General features: G+C 42.5%; 1 protein-coding gene across 1 annotated transcript in view; it reads right to left on the bottom strand.

Annotated features, from left to right (window-relative positions):
• The window catches only part of rb1 (retinoblastoma 1), a 182,457-nt gene that overhangs the window by 86,901 nt on the left and 74,760 nt on the right, over positions 1-20,796 (bottom strand). Inside the window, 5 exon segments of the mRNA XM_055644844.1 lie at positions 10,348-10,550; positions 14,321-14,403; positions 14,496-14,527; positions 16,744-16,800; positions 16,894-17,045. Coding sequence (XP_055500819.1) covers positions 10,348-10,550; positions 14,321-14,403; positions 14,496-14,527; positions 16,744-16,800; positions 16,894-17,045 — 527 coding nt within the window.

The following is a 20,796-nucleotide window of genomic DNA, read 5'->3' as shown; positions in this document are numbered from 1 at the left end:
GGGCTTTGAGTCAGCTTTGATAGTAGCTCAACAGATTAAATAAATATTAATTAACCAGCAATTCACTTGCAGTAACTTGTACAAGTACTCCTTCCAGTTAAAAAGGAAATGTCAACAATATCAACTGAAGCAAAACTTAACATAATTATTATTTATTATGTAAAATAATATGTGTGTTATGATTGTGTTTATAATTTGTTTGGTTGTTTTGTGGTTCCGCGAGCATTGCCACTTTCATTTCACTGCACATCTCGTATGTGTATGTGACAAATAAACTTGACTTGACTTGACTTGACTTGACATAACCTGCACATTGAAATTGAAACTACCAGCAGCATTCTAAGTCTATGATCCCTGATTCTACACATCCGGGCCTTGGGAAGCTACATCATCATCTATCTGGTCAAGCCCTCTGAATAATGTTGTGCATTTCAATGAGATGACTTCTCATTCTTCTAAACTCAAGGCCTAATGTGCCTAATCTTGTTGCACGACAAACTGGCCATCCCCGATGTGCCTAATCTTGTCGTGCGCCAAACAGCCATGCATTCATCTACCTTTTCCTCCTGTTCTTATTCTCAGGAGCACATAGCACTGGATGTAATCTGCAAAATTCTTTCCATGAGCACCTGCTTTTTAATTTCCGCCACAGAGGCCCGACATCAGAAGATCCTTCGGGTGAACCCTCAGGAAGCATCTGGATCTAATCATCTGAAGCATCTGGATCCTTCAGGTAAACCCTCAGAAAGCATCTGGATCTAATAGTATACCAGGTCGTGTTCTTAAAATTTGTGCAGATCAACTGGCTGGAGTTTTTGTGAACATTTCAACCTTCCATTACTAAGGTCTGAGGTTTCCACTTGCTTTAAAATGGCATCAATAATACTGGTGCCCAAGAATAGTGACTACCGACTGGTGTCATTAACATTTGTAGTGATGAAGTTCTTTGAGAAGTTGGTTATGGTGCATGTTAACTTCTATTTCAGCAAGAACCTGGATCCACTCCACTTGGCCTAACGCCACAATGGGTCAACGTAGGATGCAATCTCTCTGTCTCTCCACTGGACTATTTGGACAATAGAAACACATACACTAGGGTGTTGTTCATAGATTACAGCTCAGCATTCAACACTATCATCCCCATCCAAACTGGTTACCAAGCTCAAGGAACTGGGTCTCTGTAGATTCCTCTACAACTGAAACCTCAACCTCCTCATGAACAGACCACAATCAAATTGGCAGCAATATTTTCTCCATCCAGGAGCACCTCAAGGTTGCATATTCAGCCCCCTGCTCTACTCACTCCATACTCATGAATGTGTAGCCTGACAGTTTCAATTCCATGTTTAAATGTACCAACGACCATCGTTGTTGGACGAATCACAAATGACGATCAGTTGGAGTATAGGAGGGAGATTGACTGACTGTCCAAATGGTGCCAGAACAACCTTGCTCTCAACGTCAGTGAAATCAAGGAATTAATTGTTGACTTTGGAAGAGGGAGGATCTGCAAATCTGTCTTCATCGACAGGACAGTGGTGGAGAGAGACAAAAAGTTGGAAATTCCTGACCGTTCTTATCTCTGAAGATCTGTCCTGGACCCAGCACATTGATGCAATCATAAAGAAAGCCCATCAATGCATTAACTTCCTTAAAAGATTGAGGAAAGTTGGTATGTCAACAAATACTTTCTTGAACTTCTACAGGTATACAATAGTGAGCATATTGACATGTTGAATCATGATCTGGTTCTGCAAGGACGGAACGGTAGCGTAGTGGTAGAGTTGCTGCCTTACAGTGTCAGAGACACGGGTTCGATCCTGACTACAGGTGCTGTCTGTACAGAGTTTGTACATTCTCCTCGTGACCTGCGTGGGTTTTCTCCGGTTTCCGGTTTGTAGGCCAATTGGCATGGTAGAACTGTAAATTGTCCCTATTGTGTGTATGATAGTGTTAATGTACAGGGATTGCTGGTCGGCACAGACATGGTGGGCCGAAGGGTATGTTTCCACGCTGTATCTCTAAACTAAACTAAATTCAATTGCCCGGGAAGGCAGAAGACTGCAAAAAGTGGTGAACATGGCCCAGTCCTTCATGGGTACTGACCTCATTTCCCTCCTATCATATGGTGTTTACAGAGTACCTGTACTATCTTGTACCTGTTGTAAGAATTTCATTGTTTTGTTTCGGAACTTATGGCAATGAAGCACTCTTGATTAGAGTAATTTGTGAAATATGAGACTTAATTCCAGCATCTGCAGTTCCTTCTTAAACACCTCCACTCAGTCCGCCTAAACCTACCTGGTCGATAAACACTTTAACTCCCCCTCCCATTCCCACACTGACCTGTCTGTCCTGGACCTCCTCCATTGTCAGAGTGAGTCCCAACGCAAATTGGAGGAACAGCACCTCATATTTCATGCGCCGTTTACACCCCAGCGGTATGAACATTGACCTCTCTAACTTCAAGTAACACTTGCTTTCCCTCTCTCTCCATCCCTTCCCAGGTCACGTACATTTTATTTGTTTACTTTGTTGTTACCTTTTCCCAGCTAGCAGTGATCTATTCTTCATTTTCTTTCACCTTCATTCCCTTTGTCCTATTTTCACACCTTACACTTCCTTATCTGTGTATCTCCTTCTCCTCTGACATCAGTCTAAAGAAGGGTCTCGACCCGAAACGTCATCCATTCCTTCTCTCCAGAGATGCTGCTTGTCCCGCTGAGTTACTCCAGCATTTTGTGTCTATCTTCAGTCTAATACACAGGATCATCCTGGTAACTGAACATCATTCATTTGGAATTCTATCCATGGAAACTACTGCTCAACATTATACATGAAAAGCTAAATACATTTTAAAAAGTAGTATGGATATATCTGTTTTGTAATTTACCCATTTTAGCAATGTTACAAAATTTTGAGATTTAAAAAATCAAGTCTGCAATTTATCCCATCAGATAAAGCATAACAATAAATTTAATTTGACACCTAATTCACTTCATATCTCAAGTAATAAAAAAATGGCCATTTTCATACGCGGAAATTAGCATCTTGTTCCCTATTGATTTTCTATGGACATAACAAAAAAGCTGTGATCGTGGACAGTCAAAAGCCCATAACCTTCTTAAAAATTAAGAGAACTGAATGAAATTTTCAGTTATCATAGATTGAAGCATTCTGAAACAAATATAAAATAATCTTACTTGGATGACCTGAAATTAAAGCATATAATTAGTTAATTACCCAATTGTAGCTAATTTCAAACTTCAATTACTAGTCTAAACATCTATCCATTTCTTAATAAATGATTAACATTTTTAAATAGCCTAAGTGTCCAAATAATATTCACAAATAATTCACAATAAAACATGATTTTTAAATCTCATTTACATCAATTTATAGGCCAAATGGAAGGAATTTAGTGTTCATTTGCTGTAAATTAAAGTCAATTTAAATCGGCTTTCTAGTGGGTTCCTGTGAACGCGCTGGTTTAGAACGTTCACATTGCGCTGGATTTGTGCCCTCAAGTGCCCAGAAAAATACTGCGGGATATAAAGAGCCCAAAATGAGCTACTCGCTATAGAAAACTTTATATACAGGGTTATATACAAGCCCCATTTAATGTAAAAATAAGGTACATACCTTTAATTGTTTGCTTTATAAAACCCTGGGGCTGCGAGAGGTTGCGGAGTGAGAGAGTGATTTTTTAACTACTATAAATATTATACAAGGCCATAAAAACTAATAATACCTTTTGCAACGGGGTCTTTCAGCGATTTTCCGTTAATGATTTACTAGGTTGAACATTTTCGATTGGAACAGCCTAGTAAAAATCGCGTTTTAAACCCACCCCCTCTAAACAGCGCCAAAATCACACACAAGGGGTGGGGCAGATGCTCAGCCACGATTCAGGTACGTTTTGTAACATACCTACCCATTTCAGACCACATTATATATTTTGAATAAATGAATAAATGCCAATTCAATAAATAAGAAACTTGGCCTGGACACCAACATGAAGTGAATGTAAATAGCTTTGTATTGTTTTGTCTTCCCCATTCCAAAACTACACACATTATTTTTACTCTCTGATGAGTCATTAAAGGGATGACAAGTTCCAATGCTTTACTGTAAAAAATGGGAACAATGACTTCCCTTCCCTCATTCCTCAATCCACTGTTGTGTTTATTGACCTTCTTGACATCAACAGCTCCTCAGCAGGAAACAGAATATAGCTTGGAGCATGATTCAAACCCAGATGTTGAAGCTGACAATGTCATCCTGTTGTTCAACCAAGCACATAGTGCACATTAGTTTTGTTTAAAAAAAATTCAAATGTCTTTTTGAAGCTCACAAATAGCCTGGCAAGTAGGCATGAAAACAGGCAAATATCCAAAACCCCAAATTGACACATTAAAATAGCAAAGCGCACAAGAAACAAAGGGAATAAAAATAGTACAGAGGTCAAGTTGGAATATTACATTTTCCTTGCCTCAATACAATTACTACATTGCAAGGAACTCCATACAATAGGCGAGATAACTGATTTAAAAATAGGATGTCTGTTATTTGTTTTGTGGTCTTTACAATCTAAATAGTAAGTATTAATTCAGATACTTTGATGACTCAATAGATAAATGGATAGTGCAGTAAAAACTCAGTTAATAAACTTACCAGCAAAAATTACAGGTTAATTTTATGGAATTTGACAGGAAAAATGTCAAAATAGAGCAGTGCATTATATGTAAGAATAATCTTAATCAAGAGAAAGCTTCTTCTTGAAAGCTTTGGCTGAAGTTCAACAAGAGGGAGGCCTGACTTCACAATGCCCCAGAGTTAAACATATTCATACATAAATAGGCTGTTTCTACTAAAACATAGGTACTGAAAAGGTGAATTAAAAATTGCATTAAATAATGAATCAATCATGTCTGAACAGATTTGCATTTTCGGCCAGTCATATAGTACGGAAACAGGCTATTCAGCATAATTAATTCATTAGTTTAGTTTATCAGTTTTGTTTATTGTCACGTGTACCGAGAAACAGTGAAAAGCTTTTGTTGCATGTTAACCAGTCAGCAGAAAAAACAAAAAATGATAAGGGTTTTTACCTTGCACTTTTAGTGCAAGGTAAAGCCAGCAAAGTCCGATCAAGGATAGTTTGACGGTCATCAATGAGGCAGATAGTAGTTCAGCACTGCTCTCTGGTGTGGTAGGATGATTACATTGCCTGAAGCTGGGAAGGAACTGTCCTGTATCTGGAGGTGCACGTTTTAACACTTCTATACCTTTTGTCTGATGGGAGAGGGTAATGGGAATGGCCAGGGTGCACCTCGTCCTTGATTATGCTGCTGGCCTTGCCGACGCAGTGTGAGATATAAATGGAGTCAATAGAAGTTTGTGTAGTGGTCTGGGCTGCGTCCACAATTCGCTTCAATTTCTTGCGGTCTTGGATGGAGCTGTTCCCAAACCACGCTGTGATGCATCCTGATAAAATGCGTTCTATGGTGCATCTGTAGAAGTTGGTGAGAGTTGTAGATGACATGCCAAACTTCCTAAGCCTTCTGAGGAAGTAGAGGCATTGGTGTATTGCTTCTAAGGAAGTAGAGGCTTTGATGTGCCTACCAAGATGCCCCATCTAAGCTATTCCCATTTGCTTGGTTTGGCCCTATCTATCTATCTATTATATATTAAAACTGTGTGGCTGCCGCCTGGCGCCCGTCCGGCTGCCTTTCGATTTGTTCCATCGTGTGATGTCACAATGCCCAATGCTCGCAGATGACCAATCACAATGCCCAATGCTCGCAGATGTCCAATCGGAATGGATCCATTTACATTTATGGCTGCCGGCTGCCTTTCTTTCTTTGATTCCTTGCCACGCCGAATCCAGACGCACAGTAGCCGAGATCTTTTCCATTTCGGTAGAGATTTCACTTTTCTTTCAAAGTATCCACTCCTGATTACATTTCGTCATGTTTATGCACACATTTTTAATCAAATCCTTCTCCCCCCTCCCCCCCTCAATATTTCAAAAATAAACTGCCTTCTCACCCATAGAAGCAGCCCTGATTTTTTCCATTTCCGTAGAGATTTCACTTATAATTCCAAGTGTCCACTCCTCATTAAATTTCGTCGTACACATTTTTAATCAAATCCTTCTCTCCCCCCCCCCCTCCCCACTCACTCATTTTGTCGCCTCCTGCTGGCCAGCGACCATAACATCTGCTGGCACCCGCATCTCGCCTCAAAGACGCCATTTAAAAACAGCCGCACACCTGATTCCTGAGCCGCTTGAGTTGGAGGACCACGTCTCCTGTGGGGGCTACGGGTAGGGAACAGCTGCGTGGGGGAGCAGACCCAACGGGTCTGCACTTGGTCTAGTATATATATAAATCTGTGTGTGTGTGTGTGGCTGTGTGTGTTTCTGACTTGTGGCTGCCAGCCTTTGATTCATTGCCACGACAACACCCGACCCACAAACGCCCTGATTTTTTCCATTTCGGTAGAGATTTCACTTTTCATTCCAAGTATCCACTCCTCATTGAATTATGTCGCGTTTATGTACATTTTTAAAATCAAATCCTTCTCCCCCTCCCCCCCCCCCCCCTTCACTCATTTTGTTGCCTCCTGCTGGCCAGCGACCATAACGGCTGCTGGCGCCCGCATCTCGCCTCAAAGACGCCATTTAAAAACAGCCGCACTGCTGATTCCTGAGCCGCTTGAGTTGGAGGACCACGTCTCCGGTGGGGGCTACGGGTAGGGTACGGCTGAGTTGGGGGAGCAGACCCAACTGGTCTGCACTTGGTCTAGTACCCTCTAAATCTTTTCTATCGTGTACCTATTCAATTGACTTTTAAATATTGTTATTGTACGTGCCTCAACTACTTCTTCTGGCAGCTCGTTCTAAAAGTTGCCCTCAGGTTCCTATTAACTCAAATCTTTCCCCTCACTTTAAACCTATGCCCTCTATCTAGTTCTTGATTACCCTACTCTGAGAAAAAGACTATGCACTCAAAAGTTTTTTGAGTATGTGTGTATGTGTATAAAGTGTGTATATGTGTATATAGTGTGTGTGTGTGTGTGTGTGTGTGTGTGTGTGTGTGTGTGTGTGTGTGTGTGTGTGTGTGTGTGTGTGTGTGTGTGTGTGTGTGTGTTTGTGTGTGTGTGTGTACACTGAACTTTTTTTCTCTCGTTTATCATATTGTTTACTGTGTACTATGTTTACATATTCTGTTGTGCTGTAGCAAGTAAGAATTTCATTGGTATATCTGGGACATATGACAATAAAACATATTGACCCTATCCATGCCGCATAGATTTTATTCACTCCTCAGTTTCCTCTTCTCCAATGTATTAAGTTCTAGCCTGCCAAACCTCTCCCAAGTTCAGGTCCTCAAATCGTGGCAACAATTCTCAAATCTTCTCTACACTCTTTCCAGCTGAATGGCATTTTTCCTAGAGCAGGGTGACCCAAAACTGAACATAATATTCAAAGTGCAGCGTCATCCATATCTTGTATTATAGCATCTCAACTTCCACTCAATTTTCTGACTGATGGAGTCAAGCATGCCAAAAGTCTTCTTCATCACCCTGTCAATCCGAAATGCCACGTTTAGAGAAATATGTACTTATACTCCGTACATTCCTTTCCTTTTATCACGCTCAAGTCCCTACATGAAGGATCTGCCCTGGATTAGCTTCCCAAAACGCAACACTTATCCAAACTAAACTCCATTCCTTGGCCCATTTCCCCAGCTAATCAAGATCCTTCTGTAACTCTTAATAACCATCTTTACTGTCCAACATACCAACTTATTTTAGTATCATCTGCAAAATTACTGATAACGTATTGTCTTTCTGCTGACTGGTTAGCAAGCAACAAACAGCTTTTCACTCGGTACACGTGACAATAAACTAAGCTGAACTAAACTGCATTGAACTAATACAATTACATCCAAACCTTTAGTTTAGTTTAGAGATATAGCACGGAACAGGCCTTTCGGCCCACTGGGTTCGCGCCGACCAGCGATCCCTGCATATTAACACTATCCAACACACACTAGGGATAATTTTTACATCTTTACCAAGCCAATTTTACCTACAAAACTGTATGTCTTTGGAGTGTGGGAGGAAACTGAAGATCTCGGAGAAAACCCACGCAGGTCACGGAGAGAATGTACAAACTCCATACCGACAGCACCCATAGTCGGGATCGAACCCGGGTCTCCGGTGCTGCAAGCGCTGTAAGGCAGCAACTCTACAGCTGTGTCCTGACATAAGGCTTTTGATATAGACAGAGCTGCCAAGTTTTGTCTGAGCATTTCAGTATTCTAGTACCTGAAAATCAGTATTTTCTGAGGAAATCAGTATTTTTACACAGTGTCATTTTGCTGAAAAAAAATGCTTTTTATGTGCGGTCATACCAATGAAAGAGTACAAGAATGCATAACAATTGACATGTCTTTTATGTACCTTGCTTGTCAGTGCATTCATTGCCATCTCTTGGTATACTTCTGTTTGAACGGCTGCATCCTGCTTTTAGCAACAGATGATGATGTAGAAGCCATTTTGGAAGCCTCCCTCTCCCTCCCTCGCTCTCCCTCTCGTTCCCTCCCCCCCTCCCCCTTTTCCTCACTCTTCCTTTCTTTTTTTTCTCTCTCCCTCTCTTATTTCCTCCCTGCCTCTCTCCTTCTCCCTCTCTCCTTCCCGAACAGACTGTGGCCCATAGCGCTGTGGCCATAACGCTATGTGTAAAGCCCATATTGCTATGTATAAAGGCAATAACGCTCCAGCTGGTAGCGCTATAATTAGAACCTATAACGCTGTTCATTTAAATTCCCATGCGCTAAACTGATAGCGTTGTTTAAACCTGTAGCGAGACAGGCAGATCAAAGCTCACAAAAATAATCATCCAGATCTTGAAATTTTAAATGCTAATAGATTTATTCTGCTATAATTTTTAGAGGTACAGTATGATTTTTTAATATCCTTGCATTTTTTAAGCAGCAAGATGAAACAGGAAGTCGGGCCGATTTTTTTTAAATCCGTATTTTCCGGCAATAAATACTCAGGCAATAAAGCATGCAATAATCAAAGTGATAACGATAAACTGGATGGACTTTGATCTATTTTATTCCAGCAACTATCTTTTCTCGTCATGGCTCATCGTAAAATGCCATTACAGTGGTGATAACATTAGAATTAGTGGCACTGTAGGTTAAAACAACACAGAAAACTGGCAAAAAATAATTTGACCGATTGTGCTTCAGGACACATAAAAACAATGGCAGTGGCAACAAAAAATAAGTAATTAATCACAATTGTGGAGTAAAAGATTGCTGCAATCATTACTATTAAAACACAAGTACTTGTGCTAAGACACCAGGATATGCACTCAACCAAGAAAACCAAGCCCAAAGCCAAAGCAGTATCTAAATTGCTTATACAGACTTATGCTGAGGACAATAACTAACTCCATATGCAATAATCAGCTACCTACATGTTAAAAAGCACATTAAAACAAATGATTGTGCAGATGTATATCATTGGGGTTATCAAGTGGGCACCTCCTTTCATTGGTTTTTCGTTGAGTTAGGCCCACAACATCTCAGGAAGGCTCAACAGTTGGCTATTTTAACCACTAAAAATTATTTTTCAAGGCAGATCTTTTTTTTGCATTAGTAATCAATTATGTCTCCTACCAATTATAGGATGAACCAACCACAAACAACACTTTCAAAATCAACAATTTTGTTAGTGAGCTCATCGTGAATTCAGTTGCATAACTTCACATTTACTAACAGCAACACACCCTCAAAATTTGGGATCATTGTACTTGTACCATTTTTATAATGTATGATTCTGCCAGCCTGACTGTTACCAAGAGATACCAAGTATTCACACATTTGTGCATTAAAAACGTGCTGCCAATCTTTGCAACCAAGAATGTATGAAGAGAGTGTAAGGCAAACAAATAAAACTCTATGGATATCTCAAAACCGGTGTACTGGAGACTCAAATAAGGCATTGAACTTCTGCATGTCAGGTAGCAAGCAAAAATTAAAAAAACTTTCCGATTATTTTTACCATACTGAATATATCCAAGTAAAAGATAAACAAAGATAGGTTTGTAAATTTTACTTTTAAAACATATTCTTGAGAATTGTTAATCTCACAAAAAAACAATGATTGTAGATTTCACTTTGTGGATAGCTGCAAGTTTAAATCTACAAAACTGCAAGCTGTGTTCACAATTTTCAATAATTATAATCTAGAAAAATCCAAGTAACCTCTCCATTTAAGCTCATTAACAAACATCGTCATCTGCAAATAGGGAAAAAAACTCACCGACTGCCAAGCAATAGACTCCATGATCCTGTGTTCACATCTTTCCACGTGCTTAATCATCTCTCGGGTTAGATTTGGTTCTGCTTTAATGAAGCTCTCGATAACTTTATAAAACTCATAAGCCTTTATGTTGAATACGCGAAGGATCCAGGGAAAGGAAAGGTCAGTTTCTGTTTGAATGCTGCTCTTCAATGAAACATTCCCTATAAAGAAAATGTAAAATGTTGTACATCCAATAATTTGATAAATGTGCAAGCTACCTTATTTACATTTGATGTTTTACGTTATCTTTTTAAACGTTTTAACATCCCTTTAAATAAATAACTTACCATCCGCACTAAGGATTAAGGGCCACTCATCTCTCTAGAGCTTCGGATATTTCTGCTTGGAATGTCAGGGGGATGGGACCATAAACTAGCATTGAACAGCATTCAAAGAATAAGGCAAAGTACCAAATTACTCAATTATTGAAATTCAGCAACATAAATATTCCCATGTTATTCATGAAGTAGGGATAGGAAGCTCCATTACTAACCTGGGATAGGTCAAAACAGACGTCTATCCCATTTTGAAACATCACATCAATATTTTTCCAGGAACATGAGGGAGTGGACAAACCACGTTAAACAGACAGGTAAACACTTCACAAGATCATGTGATAGGAAAAGATTTAGACCATTCGGCACATCAAGTCTACTCCGCCATTCAATCATGGCTGATCTATCTCTCCCTCCAAACCCCATTCTCCTGCCTTCTCCCCATAACCTCTAACAGGTTATGGGGAGAAGGCTGTACGGACTTTGGTAGATTTTTGCAAAGCTAGCATTTTGAAGGTTCAAACAAGTCAACATGAAGAAATCTAAATGGTGCGCATAGAAGAGCATATATTTCAGATATTTCTATATAAATGTCAGCATGTTTGGGATTTCCACGTGTGTGCCGAAATGGATAACTCTCAAACATGCTGATAGCACTTAACCAGTGACTCGATTACTATACTCCACTGCTGGAATCCAGCATTAAAGCACAGTTTTGTGGAAATTCCGAAGTTTCTACTCCAGGGAACTTTACAAAACACATTGTCAACATATGCTTCAGAGTTGGAAAATTGCAGATTTCAAATCCTATTCTGAAATGTCGCAAACAAATTCATGGAATTATGTAAGGAAATCATTTGACCCACTGTGCCAGTTGGTTCTTCGACAGACCTACCACCAAGCCCCATTCCCCTTGTTTCACCCACCTAAATGTATTATTCTAGTTCCTTTTTAAAAGTTAAACCTGAACCTCCTTCTACATTTTGTTTAGGGACTACATTCTAGAACACAATTATTTACCGTGCTCCCTCATATTTAGATAGTTACATGGTGTCAAGACAACAACCTCTCTATCAATGTCAGTGAAACAAAAGAGCTACAGTGCCCTACATTATGGAGGGCCCGTGGTAGACGACGACATCATGGTTGTGCAGTCTCATGTCTTGTGGATCAAGTGTGGCTGATGAGTCCGATGCGCAGTGGGGACACATGAAGGCCGTGTGAGAAGATTTAGGGTTGCAGCCTTCCTCCTGTCTCTGACACTAACGAGTCGGCTTTGGCGATTATCTTCGAAACTGCTGACTACCTTCCTAATTGTTGTACGCCAGCCAGTTGTGTCACTGGCATGGGTTTCTAGTTTATTTGTGGCTAGGCCTGCGTGCTGGAGGTGGTCCGTGATACAGTCTTTGAACCGTTTCTTTGGGCGCCCTGGGTTCCTTTTACCCTGTGACAGAATTCCGTACAGGAGTTGACGAGGCATGTGGGATGCCATCCAGATCACATGGTCTGTCCATCGAAGCTGGGCCTTTATGATCATTGCTTCGATGCTTGGGAAGCCAGACCGGTCCTGCACCTCTCAGCACACAGAATAATAAACCAATATTAATAAATCTACTGAATTTTTGCAAATTACCTTTTGTTTCCTTGTTTGTTCTTAACCTATCCAGAAGATTGCATAGCTGCAGGGAACATAAAACTAATGTGGTGCAGGCTTGAAGCAGGGCTCAAAATTAGCGGTTGTCCGGGTGCCACTGACCACCCAAAGTGCCGCCGGGCAACCTAAACACCGAGTCATTTTGCCCGGCTTGGCACGCAGATACTGGTTGATACCGAAGATAGACACAAAAAACTGGAGTAACTCAGCGGGTCAGGCAGCATCTCTGGAGAAAAGGAACGTGACGTTTTGTGTCGGCGATGGCTGTAATGCGTGGGAAAGATACTAAGCGTGGCGTGACGGAGGGTCGGAGCGAATCACGGGCCCCGAACAGCAGCATCTCTAGAGAGAAGGATGACGTTTTGGGTTGAGACCCTTCTTCAGGAGGGTCTCGACCTGAAACGTCAATCCATTCCTTCCCTCCAGAAATGCTGCCTGTCCCGCTGAGTTACTCCAGCTTTTTGTGTCTACCTTCGATTTAAACCAGCATCCGCAGTTCCTTCCTACACATGTTCCTTCCTACACATTCGTGCAGTTCCTTCCTGCACATTGACCAGTTAAATCTGTCAGCCTGTGTTTTTCCAGGAACTGCTTTTATAATTTGTTGATTGCTTATTATTCTACCACACCAAAGATTAAAGAGTGAACTTTGGTATCATGGCCATGTGTAACATGTTAGTCCATAAAACTCATGAGCCCCACACTTGAACTACACAACTGATCAGAATGCAAAAAAATGTTTAGCCACAGAAGAGTGCTCACTTCTGGATGATCAAACTTTAAAACATTCCAGTAGCTAAGATTGTTTGCAAGGAATTTATTTAAATTAGTGTTTTATAGGAAAAAACAAGTTATTTAATGTCAAAAGTTTTGGTTTGGTTCACCCCATGGTGCAATAATTCTGCTTAATCCCTGACGTTTGAAAGTTGAACAGTATCTACATGGTAACTACAAAAGTCAATACAGGTTGTACAACGATTGGCCAACTAGACAAAGCGACGGGAGGGGGAGGTGGTCTAGCGGAAAGCGAACAAAGAAAGGCTGACAGGTAGAAGCAGCAGCTGGTGGGAGAGGTGGGAGCCACATAGTGACCAAGCGCGTTTGTCGGTGGTGGCAGCCCGAAGAAAGCGCTGTCGCAAGGGGCTACAACGCAACAACAGCTGTGTCACCGGACTGTGCAGTAGATTAAAAAGAACTCTCTGATGCACCTTGCCAGTTGGGAGTGAGATCGGAAGCCTGGGTTCTAAACAGCTGCAAAGACAGTGGGAGCCAGGGATGGGTCGGCAGCTCAATTTATTCAGTTTACATTTAGGGGGTCGGAAAATCAGCTTTCAATCTGTACCATTAAATGCTCTGATAGTCAGATTGAGCAATTTCTTAATTTTTCAACCACAGAACTGATGTAACCGAATGAAACTACCAAGAGATTAATTAGACCATATTTTCGATATTCCATTTATTTTTGAAATAATCCTGCTGCAATTATTGAATAATATAGGATTCATTATAATTCCACGTGTTAGCATTACTGCTAGCAATATTACAATTACACTGCCTCATCTCTAATGCAAGAAATTTGACAGCTTTAACTGCCAGACAAGGGACCAAAATGGAAAGACAGGGAAGTAAAAACCCATGATTCCCAGAGAATACAAGTCAACCTATTGTAGAATCAAGAAACTGCAGATACTGGTTTCCAAAAAAAGATGTAAAGTGCTGGAGTGACTCAGCGGGTCAGGCAGCATCTCTGGAGAACATTGATAGGTGACATTTCAGGTCTGGACTCTTCTTCAGACTGATGTTTGAAGAAGGGACCCGACCTGAAACGTCACCTATCCATGTTCTCCAGGGATGCTGCTTGACCCAAAGACTTTGCGTATTTTTTCCAATCAATCTATTAGCTGATGGACACTCAAGAAGAGGAAATGAAAGTATATTAAGATAGAACTGAAAGGCTCATACTACAAAATATTTATAATAGAAAACTCATTCATATACTTACAGGTCATACCATATGTGGTCATAACAACTTCCACGGCACAGGTTAGAAGGGATCCATGAAAAGTAGCATCATTCAACAACTTGCTAAAAAGACAGTACAGATGATATTTAAAATTATATTTATTTTAAAAAACAGAATGGTATTAAGAATTTTTTTTTTTAATCTGTAAGTTTACCTAAAATTTTGGACAGAAAGACGCTTTTCTTCCTGCAAGTACCAAACAGAGAATAAACACAACACATCTGGGAACACAGCAGTTCAGAAATGTCAGTAAAGCAATTACTATAACTGTAATGAGGTAAGAGTTTTTGGACCAAAGATTGAGTAAAGTAGGGGAGTTGTTAAAATTTATTAAAATTGCTGCAGATTAAGAGAGAACCAGATTGAAAGGTAACAACCTCTTGACTGTGTCCTCACCAATCGATTTGTGCTGGGTATATTGACACATATTATGAGTAAACATATCACAGTTCTTAGTGACACCCATGTGTGTTAAATAAAACATTCAGTACAGATCCTTGCCATTGACAACTGAAAATGCATGAATCACCTTGGGGTTGCAGGCAAAAGTAACAGGATTTTAATTTACTTTAATTGATAACTTTCTAAGTCTTTCACTTTACCATTATCAAGTCAGGAGACCAGCTTGACCTCAGTAACAAATTGAACCAAGTATACTTAAAAATAAAGTGTGAAATGAATGTGGTGAACTGCAACACATACCTGTTAAAAAGGCAATACAGCAAGTAACAGACAGAGCTAAGCAACCCCATAACCAATTAATTATCCTAAAGCACTGCTGACCTGACATATCCAGGTTTGATTAGTTGTGAACAATTAAAACACCCTGAATAAAATAATCTAAAAATGTTTCAGCCAAGCACCAGGGGAATGATCCATCTTGGCTTATTGGCAAAGACAAAGCCAATACAGATCTGATTTTCATGTGATACAGAAAAAAAGCTGAGGGTACTGGTTATAGGAAAGACTATGGTGTCAGATCACACCCTAGCTATGGCGCTGAACACTTGCACAAGAACAAGCTGAATCTCTAGTCAAGTTATCCAAATGCAAAAATAACACACTCATCAACTTCAAAACATGGACATTTATGACATGCATCCCTGTCCACCAAAAAGGATCAAATCTAATCCAGCTAATTAATTACTGGTAAATGGAAATCAAAAACTACAGATACTGAAAGTTTAAAATAAAAACACTGAACATGTCAGACAGTATTTTCTCTTCCAGAATGGCTGATTACTACCCAACAGTTTATCCTCAATTAGCTGTGTGATGGATGTTGTTAAGTAGCAGTTACTAATGCTCACTAATATTCAAATTTTAATTTCATCTAGTACAGATCTCCAAACTTCCAGTGCTTTACCTGAAACCAGGACAAAAGAGCTAGGAGCTAAAGATAAGGTAGAAATGATTGCCATAACATTACAGCACCATTGACCTAGTTTGGAATCAAAGAACATTAGTAATATCAGGTTTAACACACTCCACTGGCAGGAAACATACTTCACAAAATGTTGGTACAGTAAACCCATGTTATAACGGACCATAAGGGGTTGGGAAAGTGGTATGCGTTATTGCCGATTGTTATAATCAAGTAATGTTTTAGGATTGTATGTAGTTGAAATAAAGAACTTCAGATGATGGTTAATACACAAAAGGACACAAAATGCTGGAGTAACTCCCAGGCAGCATCTCTGGAGAACATGGATAAGGTGGCATTTCCTCACAATCGAAAAGTGTTCAGTTCCATTTGCATTTCCTCAGAAAATGCATGCAGAATGCCATTGGAAATGTACAGATTGGCCTAATGGGTGGAAATATTCCTGTGCAAATCAATAACTCTCCAAACCAAGATATAAAACAGTCTCCCTGTCACACTATTCATGATAGACTTTTTAAATTTGGGGCTACTGTTGAATTTGATAATGTCTCTAGATTGTTAGTTCCAACATTTGGATTACTTTCTTAATATGAGATTATTGTTAAAGGATCTGTAAATATATTAGTTGTTAAATTGTATCTACACAAGGTATAATCAACAAAAAAGGGGTTATTCTACTTGTAGCTAATTCATTTAGTTTTGCTGCCTTGATCTTTATCAATTCTTTATTAGTTCTTCAATGAAGACACAACTGCAGTAGGATTAAACATAATTTGCTTTATGTGATTCTTAACTACATAAAAACGACTTCATCTTTTGGAAAACACGCAAATGTTCCATTGCTCACAAATTTTGAAGTTATGTAACACAATTTCATGAATATATTTTCCAAACATGAGGCAGTCAAATTGAAATAAAACAACTGCCTATAACTGAACTTTAAATATTTAAAATAGCAAAACTTCTTTACACTTCTACCATTAAAAACTCCTGCCGACGCTGTAATAAAACAACTTACCGATTTCAACATGGATTCCATAACTCTATAGTACAACCGTACACCAAGATTATATCTCTGAAGGAAACAGAATGAGATTAATTAATCAATTTGAAGTACAATCAATATAAATAACGAAACAATGAAATCAAGAAAAGAATATATTTATACCTGTGATCCAATCTCAGCCCATCCTTCTCCCACAGCCCGAGCAAATTTCTCCTGAAACTTTTGACCCAAATTCTCCACTCTTTTAGTAATGTTGGTGGTGGGGTTTATTGTACAATTCTGAAAAAAAGTAGAACAACGCTGCGCCTAATATTCTGGGAACGTAAAACACAAACTTATGCAATGTAATATGGCGACCAATAGAAGGTAGATTAACGATGGCGGCGCCTGGCGGCAGCGGCGCCTGGCGGCGGCAGCCTCTGCAGTCCATCTGGCTTTTTAAACATTTTTTGTCCTGTTGAGTGTATAGTTTGGTTGTAGTTTATATATTGTTTTTAGATGTGTATATGTGGGGGGCGGGGGGGGGGGAACTTTTAAATCTCTTCCCTGTACGGGGGGACCCGACCTTTTCCCTGTCGGGTCTCCTTCGTCGTTGGGGCTTAGCACCCTGGAGCGGCCTCCAACCGGAACGACCTGGGGCTCCGGACGCGGAGCCTGCGGACTCACCATCGTGGAGCTAGCCGGCTACGGAGCGTGGAGAGCTGTGGTGGCACGCGGCTGCGACCCAACTTCGGAGCTTCGGAGGCTCCAGACGCAGGCCCGGTGGACGGTGACATCGGGAGCTCACGGGTCCCTGGTGGGAGACCGCTTTACGGAGCTCCCGCAACGGCAACTTCTCCCACCCGAATTGCGGGGTTGAAAACGACCCGGAGCAGGACCTTACATCGCCCGGCACGGCTTTAACGGCCGCGGGACTTGCCATCGCCCGTCGGGGGCTCCAATATCAATACCCGAAGCTGGGCCTTACATCGCCCGGCACGGCCTTAACGGTCGCGAGACTTGCCATCGCCCGCCGGGGGCTTTAACGCCAAGTTGGTCATAAGTTAATGTCATAGGAGCAGGAGAAGAATGGAAAACAGGGGAGAGACAATGACTTTGCCTTCCATCACAGTGAGGAGGAGATTCACTGTGATGGATGTTTGTGTTAATCGTGTGTCTTGGTTTTTTTTCATGTTGTATCACTGCAGCGAATGGTGGGCGGCACTCGATGGGCTGCTGATGGACTAAAATTTGCTCCTATGACAATTAACTATGACCACCTTGGCGATAAAAAATTGCTACTTTGCAGATTCTTGATTCGTAGTAGACCCTGTTAAAAGTGATGAACAAAAACGTGGAAAAAAATCGCAGAAGCAAAATTGGGATAGGGTTCCGAATATGGACCAGGGCAGGTGGCAACCAAGGTGGGGTGGGGGGGGGGGTGGGGGTGATGCGGGGGGGGGAGGGAGGCCTAGGGGGCAGGGAGTTGAAGGTAGGGGGGAGCGTAAGTCCAAGGGGGGGGGGGGAGGGGGTTGGGCCTCCCGGTTAAAGACGAGGGGCGGGGGGGGATGGGGGCAGGCACGCAAGTTGTCGTATGGGGTATGCCAACGGCAGGACTCGGAACAATATACATGTGGATGGGGTCAAATAGGTGTGGGGGGGGGGGCTGGGACAAACACGGGGCAAGGGGGAGGGATCTCTGCACATAGAGCAGGTCGGAACACGGCGCGTGAAGTGGAAAAGGGGAAAACTGTGGGAGGTGTAGGTCTGGGATCTGGGGATGCCGTAACCGGGGGCATTTACAGAACATAAGGGAAAGATGAAAAAATTCCTTGCAGAGGGCTTCTGGGGGTGTGGGAGAAGGGTCATGTGTGTGATCGCGATTCTGACTGGGAGTGTTTCCCGCATTTGTTCTGATATTAGGTTTCGCAGAAAAGTTCAAGACAATGTGTACATTTAGGTGTTTAACAATTTGAATCCAGATGCAGGGGTATGCTTATGGTTAGCTAGCTCTGCATGGATCAAGATTGTATCTACTCGGTATAAATAAGTAGTGTCAACAGATGGGTGGTCGAAATGTGGGTAGGGTCGCGGGGTGTCAAAGGGACAGGATGTAGCTGGGGAGGTGGGCGAGGGAAGGTGAAAAATTTGTTGGAAAGGGTGGGGGGGGGGGGTTGGGGGGGGGTAGATTAGACTGGTAGAAGGGTATTATAATAAGGTACACTTAGAACGGGAGGGATTGAACTGTGTGTCTTTCAAAGGGTTGGGGTCGGGCATTAAGGGGGTATATGGGTCTTTGGTAAACAAGGGGCCATGGTTGTGCCCACATTAATCCAGGGTTATAAACAGGGGGGGGGGGGTGAGGGCGGAAAGATAAGTGGGTATGGAAAGATTGACAATGGTACGGCGGGATGGGTGCACCAAAGGGTGGGGGAGGGGGGGGGGGGCTGGGCGACCAGCTGGAACAGATGGGGAACAGGCCATAGTACACTGGGGTGGGAAGTTGGATGTGCGAAATGTGGTTGCATTGTAAAAAATAAAATTCACAAATTTGCGACAAAAAGGGGGAATGGAGGGGGCAGACTAGATGCGGGGCGGTAAAAATGGTTCCCAATGTAGGGGATAGGCGCGTCAAGAAACCATGTGGACCAGTCGGATTAGAATACAAAACTTGGGAGTCATTTAGGTGGACTGTGAAGACCCAACCCAGGGGTTGGATGAAAAAACGGGTTTGTCCGGGCGCCAGAGGAGGGGGGGGTTAAGTGGGGTGGGGGGGGTGGGGTGAGAGGGGGGGGTGGGGTGGGGGTGTACAATGGAGATGATGGTGCCCATGCCAGAAGGCCGAAAAGGGTGGATGCCAAAGTAACGGTGGTGATTTTCGGGAGGATGATAATTAGATCGGCGAATCTAGGGGGTCTGTGGTGGGATGTGCCAAGGAAGTGGGGAGAAGGCGGGATGGCACTGGGTGTACTTTGATAGCCATGTAGTACACAATGAGAGGTGGCGGGGTTAAGGACTGGGGGGTAGCGTCGAAGGAGGTGCCGAAGGGTGAACCGCGGTCGGCTCGGCAAAATCAAGGGGCCTTTGTAGTGTTGCCTATGTTATCTATAGGGAAGTCAAAGGAAGGGTTGGAGAGGGAAGGAGTGTACGTAATAGATGTGCTGGCTGAGGCTAGGAAGTTAACAGTTGCGGATTCCAGGGAAGGTGTTGTGGGTTATAATTAGGCACAGACGTTGGTGTAAATCAAAGAGCGTTGTGGCCCAAATGTGTCAGGGAAGAGGGGTGGTAAGTGGGAAAGATGGGGGTGGGTTCGGGGTGGGGGGGGGGGGGAAGGAGGGGGGGGGGGGTTAAAATTTGGTCATAACGCGGGGGATGAGGGGGAGTGTGAGGGGGTTACGGCTGGTGGTACGGGTAGGGAAGAGGGTGTTGCGAGAAGAGGATGTGCTCTGAATGCCAGCCTGGAGGGTTATGGCAGGTCTATGGGTGTGGGGCAGGAAGGTTACGAAGGGAAGTGCACAAGGGCGTGTGTTACAGAAGAGTATTGCTGGACGTGGAGCGAACTGGACAGGTGGGTGAGTTAGGGCTAATCAGCGCGAGCGAGAAACGGGGCTGCCGTCGTTGCCCAAGGGGGTGTCGGACCACTGCTTTGTTGTTCAAAGCGTGCGCTTCAACTGGGTCAGCGGGGATTGCGGGCTGACGTGGTATGAGACTTGAGGAAAGGTGGGTGGGGTAAGGGGGGTTGGGAGACTGTGGTGGGGGGGGGTAAAATGTCCTGGGAGTTACAGGGGCCACGGTTGTGTGGTGAGGCTGGAATGGTGTTGCGGAGTAGGGTACGCATGGAACGGAAGTGACGGTTGGTGGCAAAAGGGGGGGAGGGTTGGATGACCTGACCACCGTCGCGGCTTCCAACGGGAAAGTACTACTGGATATTGTCGGCGGGCGGCGACAATCACGCTAATGGGGAGGTAAAATGGCCCGAATTGTATTAAGAGGGGGTGCCAAAGTTTCACACTCGGTGGTAGAAAACGACAGTCAAAATAGGGGGTGGAACCAGTGAAATTTTCAGGTGCTGCGGGAATACGGAGG

This window comes from Leucoraja erinacea, chromosome 13 (genome assembly GCF_028641065.1).
Source record: "Leucoraja erinacea ecotype New England chromosome 13, Leri_hhj_1, whole genome shotgun sequence".
Classification (NCBI taxonomy): domain Eukaryota; kingdom Metazoa; phylum Chordata; class Chondrichthyes; order Rajiformes; family Rajidae; genus Leucoraja; species Leucoraja erinaceus.
This window is presented reverse-complemented; position numbering and strand designations above follow the sequence as displayed.